General features: G+C 44.5%; 1 protein-coding gene across 2 annotated transcripts; it reads right to left on the bottom strand.

Moving 5' to 3' along the window:
* Window positions 1-4,123: 4,123 nt before the first annotated feature.
* On the bottom strand, window positions 4,124-15,513 carry LOC149320633 (uncharacterized). Of its 2 annotated transcripts, none has more exons than XM_089504547.1 (5): window positions 13,778-15,513; window positions 11,320-11,419; window positions 9,743-9,828; window positions 9,396-9,513; window positions 4,124-8,350 (listed from the first exon to the last, which is right to left on the bottom strand). In XM_089504547.1, exons 1-5 carry the CDS (start codon window positions 14,210-14,212, stop codon window positions 7,113-7,115), a joined length of 1,977 nt encoding a protein of 658 aa, XP_089360673.1. In that variant the 5' UTR covers window positions 14,213-15,513; the 3' UTR covers window positions 4,124-7,112. The 2 variants fall into 2 exon arrangements, with proteins under 2 accessions (XP_089360673.1, XP_089360680.1); XM_089504554.1 differs by having other exon boundaries at window positions 11,320-11,413.
* Window positions 15,514-15,537: the final 24 nt, after the last annotated feature.

Raw genomic sequence — 15,537 nt, 5'->3', positions numbered from 1 at the left:
CCCCCTCCTCTTCTTTCTCTTCCTCCTCTTCTTCTTTCTCTTCATCCTCTTCTTCCTCCTCCTCTTCCTTCTCTTCCATGTAATTATTTTTATACAGTCGCCCCTCCTTTCTCATGGACTTGAGGTCCGGAGCCTTCAATATTCACGGAGGGGCAACCTCCGTAATTTTCAAATTGAAATTTGACTATGCTCAGGAGTTTAAAATTATAATACTGAAATGTACTGAGGGTAAAGGTGGCCAGGATGATGGATTCAGATCATATCAAACCCTCTGCTCTGGAATGTAAACAATTCGGAGATGGCTCCTGATTCGAGATACAAACCCAAATGTAACAGACGGTACTGCAGAGAAAGTTTGGAGACAATTCAAGAAAACATATATAGATAATAGTTTGATTGATGGACTCCCACGAGGGACAGACATACGTTAGATATAATGTTTGAGCATCCAATGCATGAAAAGGAGGTGTATATGTTTAATTTATATCTAACCAATGAAATGTGATATGTAGTTTTCTTTGTTCAAAGTACTATAAAAGTTTGGTTCACTTTGGGATCTAGGCTCCAGAAATTTGGAAGTGCCCCACCCCCTTTCTGAAGATGCTATGTTTCCTTTTCAGTTGTGCTTCTGGGTCTCCGTGGTTCTGAAAGACTGAAAAATCCCAGAATTCCATAGCCTTGAGCCAGAAAAGAGTTAAAAGTGGTAGGGAGCACAAGGAAGGGCTCCGAGAGAATTGCTAGCAAAGGAAAAAGAGAGAGAGATTTGGGAACTTCACAAGATTGGGGGGCATTCCCACTTAGCAGATAAAACGGATTATATTGGAGCGATTCTGGTTCGGATTATGTTCCGGGAATAATTCAAATTTTTTCCATCGTTTCCATTACCAAAAGGGACAAATTACCTCGATTCATTTAGACCCTGTTTTCGTTCCCATTTATTTTAAATCGCTTTATTTTAAAGCGGATTAACTTGCTCCCCGTTCCCATTTGTGTCCACAAGCTGTCAAGCAAGTGCGTAGGCTTCAGACATCACAAGTCTAGGGTTTTTTTTGGGGGGGGGGGCAGCCAATGAAAATCAGCTGCATCCAAGGCTCTTCTGTTGTGTTTACCCAGACTAGAAGGAGGCTTAGCAAATCGGATCAAGGAGGAGAATGCAGCGGGCTTCATTATTGGGGAGAGAATCTTTGGGGAAGAGAGAAGATAAGGCTTGATCCGTCCCCCTCAGATCCCTGAGTGTCCAGGCTCTCCATTCCCCAAAATCGCTTTGCCTCCCCCATTGCTCCCTGGGCTGTTTGGAGGGCGATCCCATAGTTCCTCTGGAAGGAGCCTCCTTTCCCAAAATTGCTTTGCCTCCCCCATTGCTCCTTGGGCTGTTTGGAGGGCGATCAAGCAGGCAAAGCCCATCTGCTGCTCTGGCGCTCAAGCAGAGGTGAAAAAAGAAAAAAATAGTTTAAAATGGTGTTCAATGGCTCTCCTCACACATCGGTCTATGAATGAGGAGCAGAGGGGAGGTTGCAATCTACCGGGGTAAAGGCTATGCGAATGGAAGAAAATGGTGCCGGCGATGCAGAAAGAGAACAAAGAGGGTGACACCCCCAGGCCAGCCCCTTGAGTGCTGCTCCTCCCATCTCCAGGTTCCTGAATCAGACACCCTTTCGTTACCATTTGGATACAGCGAATCGTACCCCGCTTTCAAAAATAACTTGCATTATAACCTACTATTTTTTAAAACTGAATTATAGGCTGATAATCCGGTTTAAACATTTTAATTCAATTCTAATTCGAGATGCTGTGGGAACGAATGAGGGGTAATGGAGATTGAATTCGAGCTTCAGTGGGAACAATGCACCCTAAATTCGGATCATGACTCGCTTTATAGGTAAGTGGGAACGACCCCTAAAGGAGACTCCACCGCTCTCTGAGGCAGTTTATTTCATTGTCAAACAGCCCTTACTGTCAGGAAGTTCCTCCTAATGTTTAGGTGGAGTCCCTTTTCTTGGTGTTTGCATACATTGTTCTTGGTCCTATTCTAATTCTCTGGAGCAGGGGAAAACAAGCTTGCTCCATCCTCAATGTCACATCCCTTCAAATATTTAAACAGGACTGTTGTATAGGGTTGCCATAAGCCAGGACCTCCAAACCGGGACAAATGTAGGACAAACGTAGGACAACATTTTCAAATGTAGGGCACAGTTTTAATAAATGGAGGACACGCGAAAAAAATGATGACTTTTTAAAAAATGATAATATAAATGCATGTTTCTTAGGCATGATCAAAATGGAGGACATTTTGAAATTTGACAGAAGAGGACATGTCCTGGAAAAGGAGGAGGATGTCTGGTCACCTTGTCTCTGGTCCAAAATACACTGCAGAAATAAAACATAGCTGGACTGAAATGCCCAGAGTTCCACACTGAGGAAAGAATCCAGTTCGAGAGTGACTTAACCGTCCTGGGTTAGTGCTGGGAAATGCTGGGAATTGTAGTACACTGTGGCCCCAGAGCCATCTCTGACAGGGAGTCACATAACCCTCCAAACATAGTTGAACTGCAGTGCCCAGAATTCCTCCCCAGGTGCATCCACACTGAGGAAATGGTCCAGTTTGAGACTGCTCAGTGCTGGGGAATCCTGGGAATTGTAGTCTATTGTGGCCTCAGAGCCTCTGACAGAGAAGTCTCAATGTCTCCCAAACACTAGCATTCCCAGGATTCCCTACCATTGAGTTAAAGCAGTCTCAAAATGGGTTATTACTCCTGCAGAGTGTGAGAGAGATAGAAAGGCTAGGGACTGGATTCATTCATTAACTCACAAAAGGAGGATCTCTGTGTCCAAAACACACTGCTTTGACTGCCAGGGCTCAGTGCTATGGAATCCTGGGAACTGTAGTTTATTGTGGCACCAGAGCTCTCTGACAGAGAAGGCCAAATGCCTCACAGACACCAGAATTCCAGAGCATTGAGCCCTGGCAGTCAAAGTTAGAAAAAATACACAGGGGCAAAATAAATATTGAAAATGGCCACGCACCTCCTCCTCCTCCTCCTCCTCCTCATCATCCTCGCCTCAGTGCCAAAGGAAATGGCCCTCTCCCCCCTGCTGCCTTGCTGGAACCAAACAGAGGAGGAGCTCTGGCTCTTCCTGAGTCTGGCAACCTCCTGTTGCCATGATCAAGCCTTGAAGATAATTCCCCAAACGTTTGGCCAAAACTCACCAAATCCCCCCGTATCTCACCAAATATTCAGTCAAAATCCCTGAAAAGTCCCTGTAATGTTAATATGGCAATAAAACGTAGGCCTAATTGAATAAAAACAATTGGAACTTATTTCAACTCTCAAAATTACCACTAAAACCAACCTCCAAAATCACACCAAAGGCTCTGAAAAGTACCCATTTGGGTGTGAAAGTCACCAGATTGGTAACAGGCCGGGAGTCAAGGAGGAAACCGTGCAGGGACGCCCCCTAGTGGTGAAAAACCGGGAATGTCCCGCCGGCAGGAGGGTTATGGCAACCCTACTGTCGTATCACCTCTTAACCTTCTCTTCTCCAGCTAAACATACCCAACTCCCTAAGAGCCTGTGCAGACCAGCCATTGGAACAGTTGGAAGAGACCACAAGGGCCATCCAGTCCAGCTCCTGCCATGCAGTGTGTTCCACTGTCAAACAGCCCTTACTGTTAAGAGGTTCCTCCTAATGTTGAGGTGGAATTTCTTTTCCTGTAGCTTTCTTCCATTGTTCCAGGTCCTGTTTTCTGGAGCAGCAGAAAACAAGCTTGTTATATCTGAATTGGAGGTTGGAAATGTTGCTTTTGTGGACTGCAGCGGTCATCAAGGCTAACCCCGTGCCATACAGGAAGACACAACCAAAGCATTCCCTGTGACAGATGACCATCCATCCTCTGTTTAAAAACCTCCCGAAACTCCACCACACTTTGAGGCAGCTCATTGCTGTTGAAACAATGGATGTGAAAAGACCAAAAAATAAAGGGTACTGTAAATAAGCTTTATCTATAGTTGTTTAAAAGGGTAACAAAAAATGTATATAACAAAAGTATGCAAAACCAATATATACAAAGGATACAAAAATAAACCATAGTAATAATGGCAAGCACAATAACAAATAGCAAATAATACAAAAATAATACAACTGAAAAGAAGGCTGATAATAGACTGAGTGAAACACTAAAGCTATGAAGGCTCAAAAGTTGATTAGAGGTATACATATACCACTGAAGGTCATCTGTATTCTTAGTAGTTCTCCATTAACCCTATAATGGTCATTAACCCTCAAATATAGTTTGTTACTATTCCAACAATTCCATGGTCTTACTGTCAGGAAACCGCTGGGAGAGATCACCCGGAGACACGGGGCGCGGTGTTATCAGTACACTGATGACACCCAAATATGCTTCTCTGTGTCTCCGACTGATGTAGTGACCAGGGATGGCATCTCTCCTCTATATGCCTGTCTGGAGTCAGTAATGGGCTGGATGAGGGAAAACAGACTCAGCCTGAATCCAGAGAAAACAGAAATACTCGTGATAGGCTCTCCTGGCCCGGGGGTGGATATTTGTCCACCTGTCCTGAACAGGGTCACGCTCCCCCTGAAGGACTCAGTTTGCAGTCTGGGGGTACTTCTTGACACGTCGCTCCACCTTACATCTCAGGTGGATGCGACAGTCAGGAGCACCTGTTATCAGCTTCGGCTGATATGCCAGCTGCGACCCTACCTGGGCTGGAGGGACCTTGAAACGGTGGTACATGTTCTGGTGACCTCTCGGTTGGATTTCTGTAACACGCTCTACATGGGGCAACCCTTGTACCAAACCCGGAAGCTTCAATTAGTGCAGAATATGGCAGCGAGGTTGGTCACTGGATGCTCCAGGACCAGCCATATAACACCTGTTTTACAAGATCTACATTGGCTGCCCATTCGCTTCCGGGTGCAATACAAGGTGTTGGTTATCACCTATAAAGCCCTAAATGGCTTGGGCCCAGGGTACTTGGAGGACCGCCTCTCCCCATATAATCCTCCCCGCACTCTCAGGTCGGCCGGGAAGCAATTGCTGAGGGTTCCTGACACGAGATATTCCGTGACTGCACAGAGGGCGTTTTCTATCTCGGCCCCGCAGCTTTGGAACTCTCTTCCCAGTGAGCTCCGCTCGGTTACCTCCCTTGACCTGTTCAGGAAGAAGCTGAAAACCTTCCTCTTTCAACAGGTTTTCCCCCAGACGCTAAGATATCTGCTCTCTCCCCATTGCACCAGCACTTTAAGCTAGTTATTGTTGTGGTTTTAATCTTGTAATTTTTTACCCTGTTTTTAATAATTTGATGTATTGTTGTGATTTTATATGGCTACTGTTTGTAAACTGTACATTGTGTAGTACTCTTGTTGTAACCTGCTTTGATCTGCCAGGAAAAGCGGGCTATAAATAAACAGTTTATTATTACTATTATTATTAGGAAGTCCTTCCTAATGTTGAGGTGGAATCTCTTTCCTGTAGCTTACATCCATTGCTCCGGGTCCTATTCCCTTGACTTCCTTCCTTCCCTCATAGTTTCTCTTTATAATGGAGGCTTTTGAACAGAGGAAGGAGCCCAGCTTGAATTGGATTGCTCAACAAGTCCAGACATCTCACTCATTGCTCACTGAAAGCATGTAAAAGTGCTTCAGTGGGAAGTTAACAACATCCGGTGCAGTCATGCTGGCTACATGACTCACAGAGTAGTCTTTGATTATGTTGGCTCTTCGGCTTAGTAACGGAGATGAGCACCATCCCCTAAAGTTGGTTACAATTAGCCATTCATGTCATGAAGAAACGTTCACCTTTTTATTCCAGACCAACAAAGCTATGTCTCTGTATTCTAACTGAAGTACAGGACCCCCTGCATAAGGCAAAAAGCGTGCATGCTCGAGACCCATTAGATATAATGGGGCTCGTGCTCGTCGCATGGCCAGGTGCACACGCCATTCTGCCATTCTCCCGGCGGCTTCTGCACAATCTGGAAGCCACCTGTAACGAGTCCATGTATGGTGCGGGCTCACTGTACATAAACATTCCTACATTTTTGTACATGAGACTTTTTTACTGTTTATATTTTAAATAAAATTTATTGTCTGTTAATTGTTAAGCGATAAACAAAAAACATATTTCATCATTTAAGGACAAAGGTATATTTAAATTATTACAGTGATATAAGAAACATTTTACAACTCTTCACAGCTCATACCAACCAATTTTAGAGATGGTTTCAAATTCAGCCTTTTCACCTTTAGATATTAAAAGGCCATATTGCCAATCATTTGTGATACCTGTTATCCAGAATTCATTGGACACTTGCTTTCCTCTTTATACTGGTGTCCATTAAAACAGTAATTACTTCTTTAAACCTCTACATTAACAATTAAATCTCATTCATTCTTCCCAGTTACTCTGCACTTGAAATTCTCACAGAGGACATACTGTTTTGAGACAGGTGGATGACATTCCTTTGCAACCTTGCCAAATCCCATAAAGCACTTTTTAATAATAATTTTTAAAAACTTAGCTTTATTCTTCAATTAAAATTCATTTTGAAATCTCAGCATTCATGGGGGTACCCTTGAGACATTCTTAGATAGTCAGTAAGGTCTCCATTCTAAGAGACATTATTTCCACATCTCACATGCTCCTCCACACTTTTGTTGTGAAATATGGTAGTTTCTCCTAACAGCTCTTCATGCAGTGATAGCTTTTCCTATGGCGATTCCTATGGTCTGACACCAGCAGGGAGATTGCAATGAGATCCACATTCCAAGCCCTTACCAGGCTTCTCCCCAACTGCATGACTTAATATGAGATAAGCATTCAATTCTTACTGAAGCTTATTACTCCTTACAAGCATGTATACATTCTCCTGTTTGGACTGTTTCTGGCTTCCAACAATCCAAGCATTTAAATGGTTTCCTCCTTGTGTGCTTTTGGGCCTGAACAGACAGGCCAAAATAAAGCTGCTTCGGGTGACTTTGGAGGTATGCTGTTTAAATGATGCATGCATCCTAAGAGGCCAGAAGCTACCCTTAAAGCTGTGTTCCAATCCTTAGCACTGGAGCGTGGCTTTGGCACACCTTCCGGCCTCCTAGACCTCCAAGCAATTCAACATTTTCTCCATTGTGTGAGTTCCCCGATGACGGGTGAGGCTTGTTTTCCGAGTGAAACTTTTCCCACACTCCACGCATATAAATGGTTTCTCCCCTGTGTGCACTGCTTGATGACTATTGAAACTTATCTTTTTAATGAAACCTTTTCCACACTCCAAGCATTTAAATGGTTTCTCACCTGTGTGTGTTACCAGGTGATGCGTGAGGTGCGTTTTCTGACTAAAGCTTTTCCTACACTCACAGCACTGAAATGGTTTCACCCCAGAGTGAGTTGCTTGATGACGCGTGAGGTGCGTCTTTTGACTAAAGGTCTTTTCACACTCTAAGCATTTAAATGGTTTCTTCCCAGTGTGCATTGCTTGATGACGAGTAAGGCTCATTTTCCTAATGAAACTTTTTTCACACTCCATGCATTTAAATGGTCTCTCCCCTGTGTGAGTCGCTAAATGATGAGTGAGATGGGTCTTCCAACTGAAGCCTTTTCCACACTTTGAACATTTAAATGGTTTTTCTCCTGTATGCATTGCATGATGGCGTGTGAGGCTTATTTTCTGACTAAATTTTTTCCCACATACCAAGCATTTAAATGGTTTTTCTCCTCTGTGCATTGCTTGATGGCGACTGAGGCTTATTTTCTGACTGAAACTTTTTCTACACTCCAAGCATTTAAAAGGTTTCTCCCCTGTGTGAACTGCCTGATGACATGTGAGGAGTGACTTCTGACTGAAGCTCTTTCCACACTTAATACATTTAAATGGTTTTTCCCCTGTGTGGATTCTTAGGTGTATCCTAAGGTGTGACCTCCAGTTGAAGCTCTTTCCACATCCAAAACACTTAAATGATTTTTCTCTTGCCTGAATTCTTTTATGAGTAATTAACCTCTTCTTCAAATTAGAAGTCTTTCCATGCTTACCCCCTTTGAAAGTTTGCTTCCCTGAGTGAGTTCTTCTATGAAGATTCACATTTGTTTTATACCTGAAGCTTCTCTCATGCACAGGACGAAGATATGTATTGTTTTCCTTTCTTTTCTTTGTTATTTCTTGGTTTGAGATTCCACAAACCTGATCATTTTTAAAAGAAGGCTGATGCAACACCATCGTTTTCTTGTTCTGAGTGTCAGTTTTTCTCTCTTGTCTTTTCATCTGTTTACATTTAGCTCTTGGAATCAAGGCCCTGCATTGTTTTCCTTTATTCTTGTTCTTATGTCCATCTCCACCTTCAAAGGAGAGAGACAAATAGTCAGAATTTAAGAGAATGGTGGAAACTTAAGCAAAAGAGGAAACATATTCAGTGGTAGCAAAAGAGATAACACTGTTTGTTAGCTGATATCTCCTTGCATCAGTCTCAGGGGGAAGAGGCTCTTGACTGGTACTTCTGAGACATCAGTTCTGCTGATTTGCTCCTTCAACTCTTTCCCTGAAAGCTGGTTGCTTAAAGGTTTTTGGAAAACTATAAATTGATGTCTATTTTTAACTCTCTTAACGATAGTATTAAAGTTTTACCTCTTCGATCATTTTTTTAAACATTGTGCTGGCTGGCATTAATGCAGAATTAGTATTGTCCAGCATGGGGTGTTGTGTCCATGGAGACTAGGGCTCAGCTCTCAGCTGAAAAAACCACAGCATGAATTTGGAATATAATTACTGACTTGCTTGGGGGATAGGGCCCTCTTATTTATAGACTTAGGGGCTGTGCAGACAGCCCCAAAGGCGCGACCTACAGCTGCCTCTTTTACAGCCAGATCGGGGTGGGGCCATGGTAACCACACACCACAACCCCAATCTGGACTTTTCAAGGCACAAAAAGGAATCATAAAAAGTGGCTCCTTTTTTAGTCCTGGAAAGGGTGCAATAGTTGCATTGTCGTGGCTCTACGGCACTCCTTCGGTACTGCTTCATGCGGACACAGTGCCAGGAGAGCGCTGTAATGCTGCACACCATGCGCTATGGCACGTGGTTTCACGCCACCCTGAGGGCAGAGCCAGGGTGTGCGTCATATGGACGCTACACCCCGACTCTGTCCCCAACCCGGCCTTTAAGGCCAGTCTGCACAGGGCCTTAATTAGGAATGTCAAGAATACACACTAAATTTCTTATATTTGTCAATTTCAGCACAGTTTTGACTTCAACAAAGAATTCTCAAGTCTTGTGGTGGCATTACTCTATTTCGGACAAAGAAGAAACATGGCACTTTTTTTCTTCAAAAGCTGTAATTTGAGCAATACTCCTGTGTACAATACCACAAGAAAGAAAAGGGCTTACCCAGAGAGGACACAAGATCCAAATTCTCTTCCATCACTTCCTGATGAAGGGCCCTTTGGCCTGCATCCAGCAGGGCCCACTCTGCCTCAGTGAAAAACACAGCCACTTCCTCAAAAATCTGAAAAGGGAAAGAAGTGTTACCTGTGAGTAAAAAACAACAATTCCAGTAAAACAAGACAAGACAATGTAACTTAGGGTTATTCAAAAGAATTTAAATCTTTGCACAACAGCATGCACAGCCACCTTACTGGGCAACTGTGATGGAAACACAGGGCAAGAAACAGAGGTGCAAGGGAAATGGTACCCAGCTTGCTTCTTTCTGGCCCAAAAGGAATCCTGCCCCTTACCAGATGCTTTCTTGCAGAAGCCATTCTAAGTCCACCATCATGAGAAGATGTGCTTGTGTATATTGGCCATGTCTTTAGTTCTCTTCCTACAAGGAAGAAAAATGACAAAATAGAGGGTTATTCACCTTTCTCTCTATTTCTGATCCAACTCTTTCAATACTCTTGAAAAAGCAGCAAGAATTGTAATATGCAAACACAAACAACTGGAAGGGAAGAGAAGAATCAGGTGATCTGAAACGGTAAAGAGACATGAATATCTTAATAAATGCATGCCAGGCCAAGCAAGCATCCCAGGAAGAAGTAAATGGTCCAGAACGTTAATGGGTTTGGAAGAAAGCTAGAGAGGAGACAAACTTCTCACTAGTCATTTCCTGGCTGACATTGAGAAAGTGAGGCTAGCATTCACGTGAAACTGGAACCAGGAAGTGGCCCCCTTCTTTGCCCCAGAAATGCAAAGGTTCTCGATGCGTTCAGAGCCCCACTGAACATGCGCATAGGTGGCAATTCAAATTGTTGAATCCATGGTGTGATATTTGAATGGACTCTGCTTCCCCTTCCCTTTAGAATGGCTTTGGATTGGAGTTCCAATTTCACGTGTGATAAGGGCCTGTCTCTTAATGGCTTCTCATATTTATATGCAAAATGTAACTCTCAGCTCTCAGAACCAGCTTTCAACTGAAATCCACACCAGGGAACAATATCATTAGAGACCTATTAATACATTTCTGCACTGCATATCATCACAGCAGAGGGGAGGGGAGGGGTGGGTTTGCTGTTTCTTGGAGATGGTGATGCTCTCCAGGTTTTAAACTCTCCCTGAACAAGGAAGGGGTAAAAACAAAGGATGTACCAGCCGGGGGCTGTCTAATGGCCAGCTTAGCTCGAGATAGCCCTTCCACTGATCTTTCCTCCCCTGTACACATATAATTTCAAAGATCTCCTTCTTTGAAGGGCTTTAAACAGAGGCTGGCCATCTATAGGGAGTGCTTTGATTGTGAGTTCCTGCATGGCAGAATGGGGTTGGACTGGATGGTCCTTGTGATCTCTTCCAACACTATGATTTTATAATCACAGAATCATAGTAGGAAGGGACTGCAAAGACCATCTACTCCAACCTCCTGTCAAGCAGAAAGAGACAAATAAAGCACACCTGAAAGATGCCCATGCAGTCTCTATTGAAAGACCCCTGAAGATGGAGAGTCTACTACCTACCCAGGAACTCCATGTCACAATCAAACAGCTCTTACAGTAAAAAAGTGATTCCTAATGTTTAGGTGGAATCTCTTTCCTTGAAATATGAGTCCGTTGGTTGACATTAAGTTTGGAGCAACAGTAAACAAGTTCACCTCATCTTCTAAATGACACCAGATATTTAAAGATGGCTTTCATGCCACCTCTGAGTCTTCTTTTCTCCAAGCTAAAACATACCCATTTCCCTCAATCGCTCCTCATAAGGCTTGGTTTCCAAGTTCTGGTGAAGATACATAAAACTTTTAAAGCCCTGCAACCAACCCATTCAAGCCCAGATACTTTAGGCATACTTGAGGCGGGGAGGGCAAGCTGAAAAAGTCCCTTACCCATCAACATGGATCCTCTGTTCTCATCCTTCATGATCCTCTTGGAATAAGAAGGGGCCTTCTCCCATTCAGCAGCCTCTTCCACAAAGAAGTCCTGCACCTTAAGAAGGAGCGAGTATAAGAAAGAAAAAGAAGAGTCAGGAAAGGAACGGAAGAGAGCAAGGTCTATGGGGGCTTGCTTTAGATGATTAAAAAAATATAAAAAATAGAGAACTGGTAGAGAGTTTTACATTATTATGATTATATTTTATATCACAAGAACTGAGACTCAGATTTACAGCAACTGAAAGGATTAAAACAAAGTACAAAAATAACAATTCAAAATTAATCTGTAGAATTGAAATCATTTAAGATTTATAGATATAAAAATATATAGGCAAGACAGCAATAATAGAGTATCACATTACTAAAAGCCAGTTCAGTCAGTTTACACGTGCCTGTGGAAATTATAAAAAAAGTTTTCATCTGCTGATGGAAGAAAAGCAAAGGAACTAATCTAACTTCCCTAGGATGGGAAATCTAGAGCCTAGGGGCAGCCACCGCTCCCAAGTTCCCACCAGATAAAACACATGAGGGGGTAGTAGGATGTCAGGGCCTAAGCACATCCATAAGAGACAATACAGTGAGCCCATGCCATACGCAGGCTTTGAGCTTACGCACAAAGCAAGCTGCGGTGGACAAAATGGTGCAGGTGCTGCAGGTGCCTGCACAGCGCCTCACACGGAAATGCGCTGCCATAGAAAATAATGGGATTTAACTGTACACTGTTTTCCACATACACAGGGGAGGGGGTCTGGAATGAATCCCCCCCATATAGGAAGGGGCCACTGTACAAACTTTCAGAAAGCCTGGAGGACAGCCATTTGGTCAGCTGTGACTGGAAGCTAACCACTAGGCAGTTGAGCTATTATAACAAGGGAGTGATATATTCTGTGTAACCAGCTCCAGTAAACAATCTGTTTGCAGCTCTTTAGAGCACCTGAAGTTTTGACACACTCTTGAAAGGGAGCCCCATGAACAGCATGTTGCAGTAAACCAAATGGGATGCAACTGTGGGCAGACCAGACAACCTCAGGAAAAGATGCAGTTGCTATGCTTTTAGGGGCTGTACATACAGGGGCAGCAGGATCCTGCCCCTTTCTAGCTGGATTGGGGGCTGTGGCAACTGCATGCTGCAACCCCAATCTGGCCTTTTGAGGGTGCAAAAGGGTGCTATAGCAACAGTGTCATATGGACGCAGTGTCAGAGGAGCGCTGTTACCCATGCTGCTCCATATAAATTTTGGTATAAATGATAACCCTTAATGACTCCTAGATGGACTCTAACAGCCTGTCCACCATTGCCAGCAAGGCATGAGGACATGTACACACACCCCTGAGGGGCACCCACATCATCATATCTAAGGAGTCGCATAAAAGGATTATCATAGGAGCAGGAAGAGCAAATATTTGCCTTCCCTGAGGCTCTTGCCCCCTCCCAGGGTCTGTTGTCCGAGCAGCTTAAGACCACTAAGACAATCAGACAGGGACATGCAGGTGAAAAGAAAGTAATTAAACACCTTTGTTCTCACCATCAAGCACCTTTGCCAGAAGCAAGATTTTGCCTATAAATATCATCAGGTTTGCCTGTTCACGGGGCCAGTCTGGATTTCAGGGGGAAGCTCTGTCCCCTTGAACCCTGACCTGGCTCCTGGCCAGTCATTCCATGGCTGAGCCTCATGCCATCCTCATCATATTCCATTTGGATTCCTGGAGGGAGTCTACATTCTGGTACGTATCACCCCAGTGATGCCTAAAATCCTATTCCATGCTAACCTATGCTTTTCCTGAGCCTTGTATGTGTGTGTGTATGCTAGTGAATCGTATGTTTTTCCCCTTATAAATAAATTGGTTATTAATTCTAGAAGTCTGTCTCAGCTCTATTTATTGGAATCCCCTGGTCTACTCCGTATACACATCGGGAGGCGATTGTGCAAGGGCCGTCATAGCAGGCCCTCCTCTTGCAATATTTAAGCTAATAACAATAATAATAAAATTCCCCTAAACGGACCCTTGGCTACAGCGCCATGATGCAGCACACTGTGTGGAGTGGAGCACAGCATCAGGGCAACCTGGGGTGCAGAATTGGGCATGCGTCATGAGGACACTACGTCCTGAATCCATCCCATGCCAGCCTTAATGTCTGGTGTGTACAGGGCCTTAGTTGTGAAAAAGCCCTCCTGGCCACTACCAGTGAAACCTGAGCATCCTGGCTCAGGGCTGAATCCAGGAATTTTCTCAAACTGTGAATCTGTATCTTCTAGGGGAGCATAATCCCATCCAGCAGGAATCCATATTCCTTGTTCTATCTATTGACTGATCAGCAGCCCAATTTTATTATCTGCATTCAAAATTGTTTAAAAGATTTCAGAAATAAACATGCCTGGTGCTTTCACACAACCAGGAAGAGGCACTCTCACCTGTCTCTCTCCCTGCTTCTCCTCCTCTGCCTGGCTCAGGAGGAAGGCCTCTGCCAAGGCCACTGCTTGGGAGGTTGTCTCCGCTCCACACTCTCGAACCCAGCTCCCCATCTTTGGGGGAAGGACGGCCAGGAACTGCTCCAGGATCACCAGGTCCAGCATCTCAGCCTTGGTGTGTCTCTCTGGCTTCAGCCACTGACAGCAGAGATTGTGGAGATGGCTGCAAACCTTTCGGGGCCCCAAAGCCTCCTCCTGGAAGACAAACTGTTGAAAGTGCTGGCGTTGTGCGTCTGATCCCAGCACATCCGCCCACAAACACTTCTTCATGGTTCTTTGCAAGAAATTGCCCCTGCGCTTATACCATATTGTGCTCAGGCAGCCAACTGAGTCCTTCTTTTCCACTTTGGCTGTTTCCTCCAAGGCTGTTTCCAACATGGCTGAAGGCCCATCACAGCCAAGGAAAATGATTAGGGGTGCCAAGGCCTACAAAGAAAGCATGAGGTCCAGTGGCTGAGATATTCTGAAGACCACTTTGAGGTAAAGAGAGGTGTTCAATCCAGTTCAAGCTGGAGAGTGGCTTTTTATTCCGTTCAGAAGCCTCCACTCCAAAGAGAAACTAAGAGGGCAAGAGGCGGGGAGAGACTTGCCTTTCTTGGACACAAACCAAGACCACTGTGCAATGTCAAAGGCTCTCCCTCTTTCACTCTCTAACAATCCCTTGACTTCTCTCTGATCCTTTTCTTGGGCTTCCCTACCATTCCCACTCCCCTCCTTTTAGCACATCTACTCAAGAAGAGCCTATTTGAAGGACATGGGCTTTCAAGCCTCCTCCCAGGGCTACCAGGGGGGCCAGATGTCATAACCACAGAGGAGAACAAGGCACTGCAACTTGTAGGACGTCAAAGGAAAATGTAGGACACGACCAAATAAACCTTTAAAAAACCACTCATACAGATGTAAAATCATAGAATCCTAGAATTGGGAGAGACCCCAAGGGCCATCCAGTCCAACCCCATCCTGCCATGCAGGAACTCTCCATCAAAGCACTTCCTTTGACAGATGGCCATCCAGCCTCTGTTTCAAGACTTCCAGGGAAGGAGACAGCACCACTCTCCGAGGAAGGAGTGTCTTCCGCTGTCCAACAGCCCTTACTCCCAGGAAGTTCTTCCTAATGTTGAGCTGGAATCTCTTTTCCTGGAACTTGTACCCATTGTTCTGGTTCCTATTCTCTGGAGCAGCAGAAAACAAGGTTGCTTCTTCCTCAAGGAGACATGAGGTAAATATAAAACTCCTTCACACAGGAGGGAAGGGGCTTCCTTCTGCCCGGAGGAGGAGGAGGAGGAGGCACCTTCCCTCCTTCCTTGAGGCAGATTAAAAAAAGCGGCCTTGCTGGGCCCTGGCCTCCCTGGCAGCAGGGTTGCTTTGAGGAGGGGACCGGCGAGGGAGGAGCTCTCTTGACTGGGCCAAGAAAGCAGGGAAGGGAAGGGACGGGATCCGCCCCTCAGGGAGAGGGGGCTGCGGAGGGAAAAAGAGAATGAAAGAAAGAAAGAAAGAAAGAAAGAAAGAAAGAAAGAAAGATGAGAGATGAGAGAGAGATGAGAGATAGCCAGATAGACAGAAAGGTGGATGAATAGATGGCAGCTAAATAGCTAGCTAGCTAGGTAGATGATAGATAGATAGATAGATAGATAGATAGATAGATAGATCGATAAAAGCTAGCTAGCTAGATGATAGACAGATGACAGATAGAAAGAAAAAGC

Source organism: Sceloporus occidentalis, unplaced genomic scaffold (genome assembly GCF_023333645.1).
Source record: "Sceloporus occidentalis isolate IW3139 unplaced genomic scaffold, rSceOcc1.0.p SCAF_1, whole genome shotgun sequence".
In the NCBI taxonomy this organism is placed as follows: domain Eukaryota; kingdom Metazoa; phylum Chordata; class Lepidosauria; order Squamata; family Phrynosomatidae; genus Sceloporus; species Sceloporus occidentalis.
Note: the sequence above shows the minus strand (reverse complement) of the source record. Positions and strands in the feature narration are given on the sequence as shown.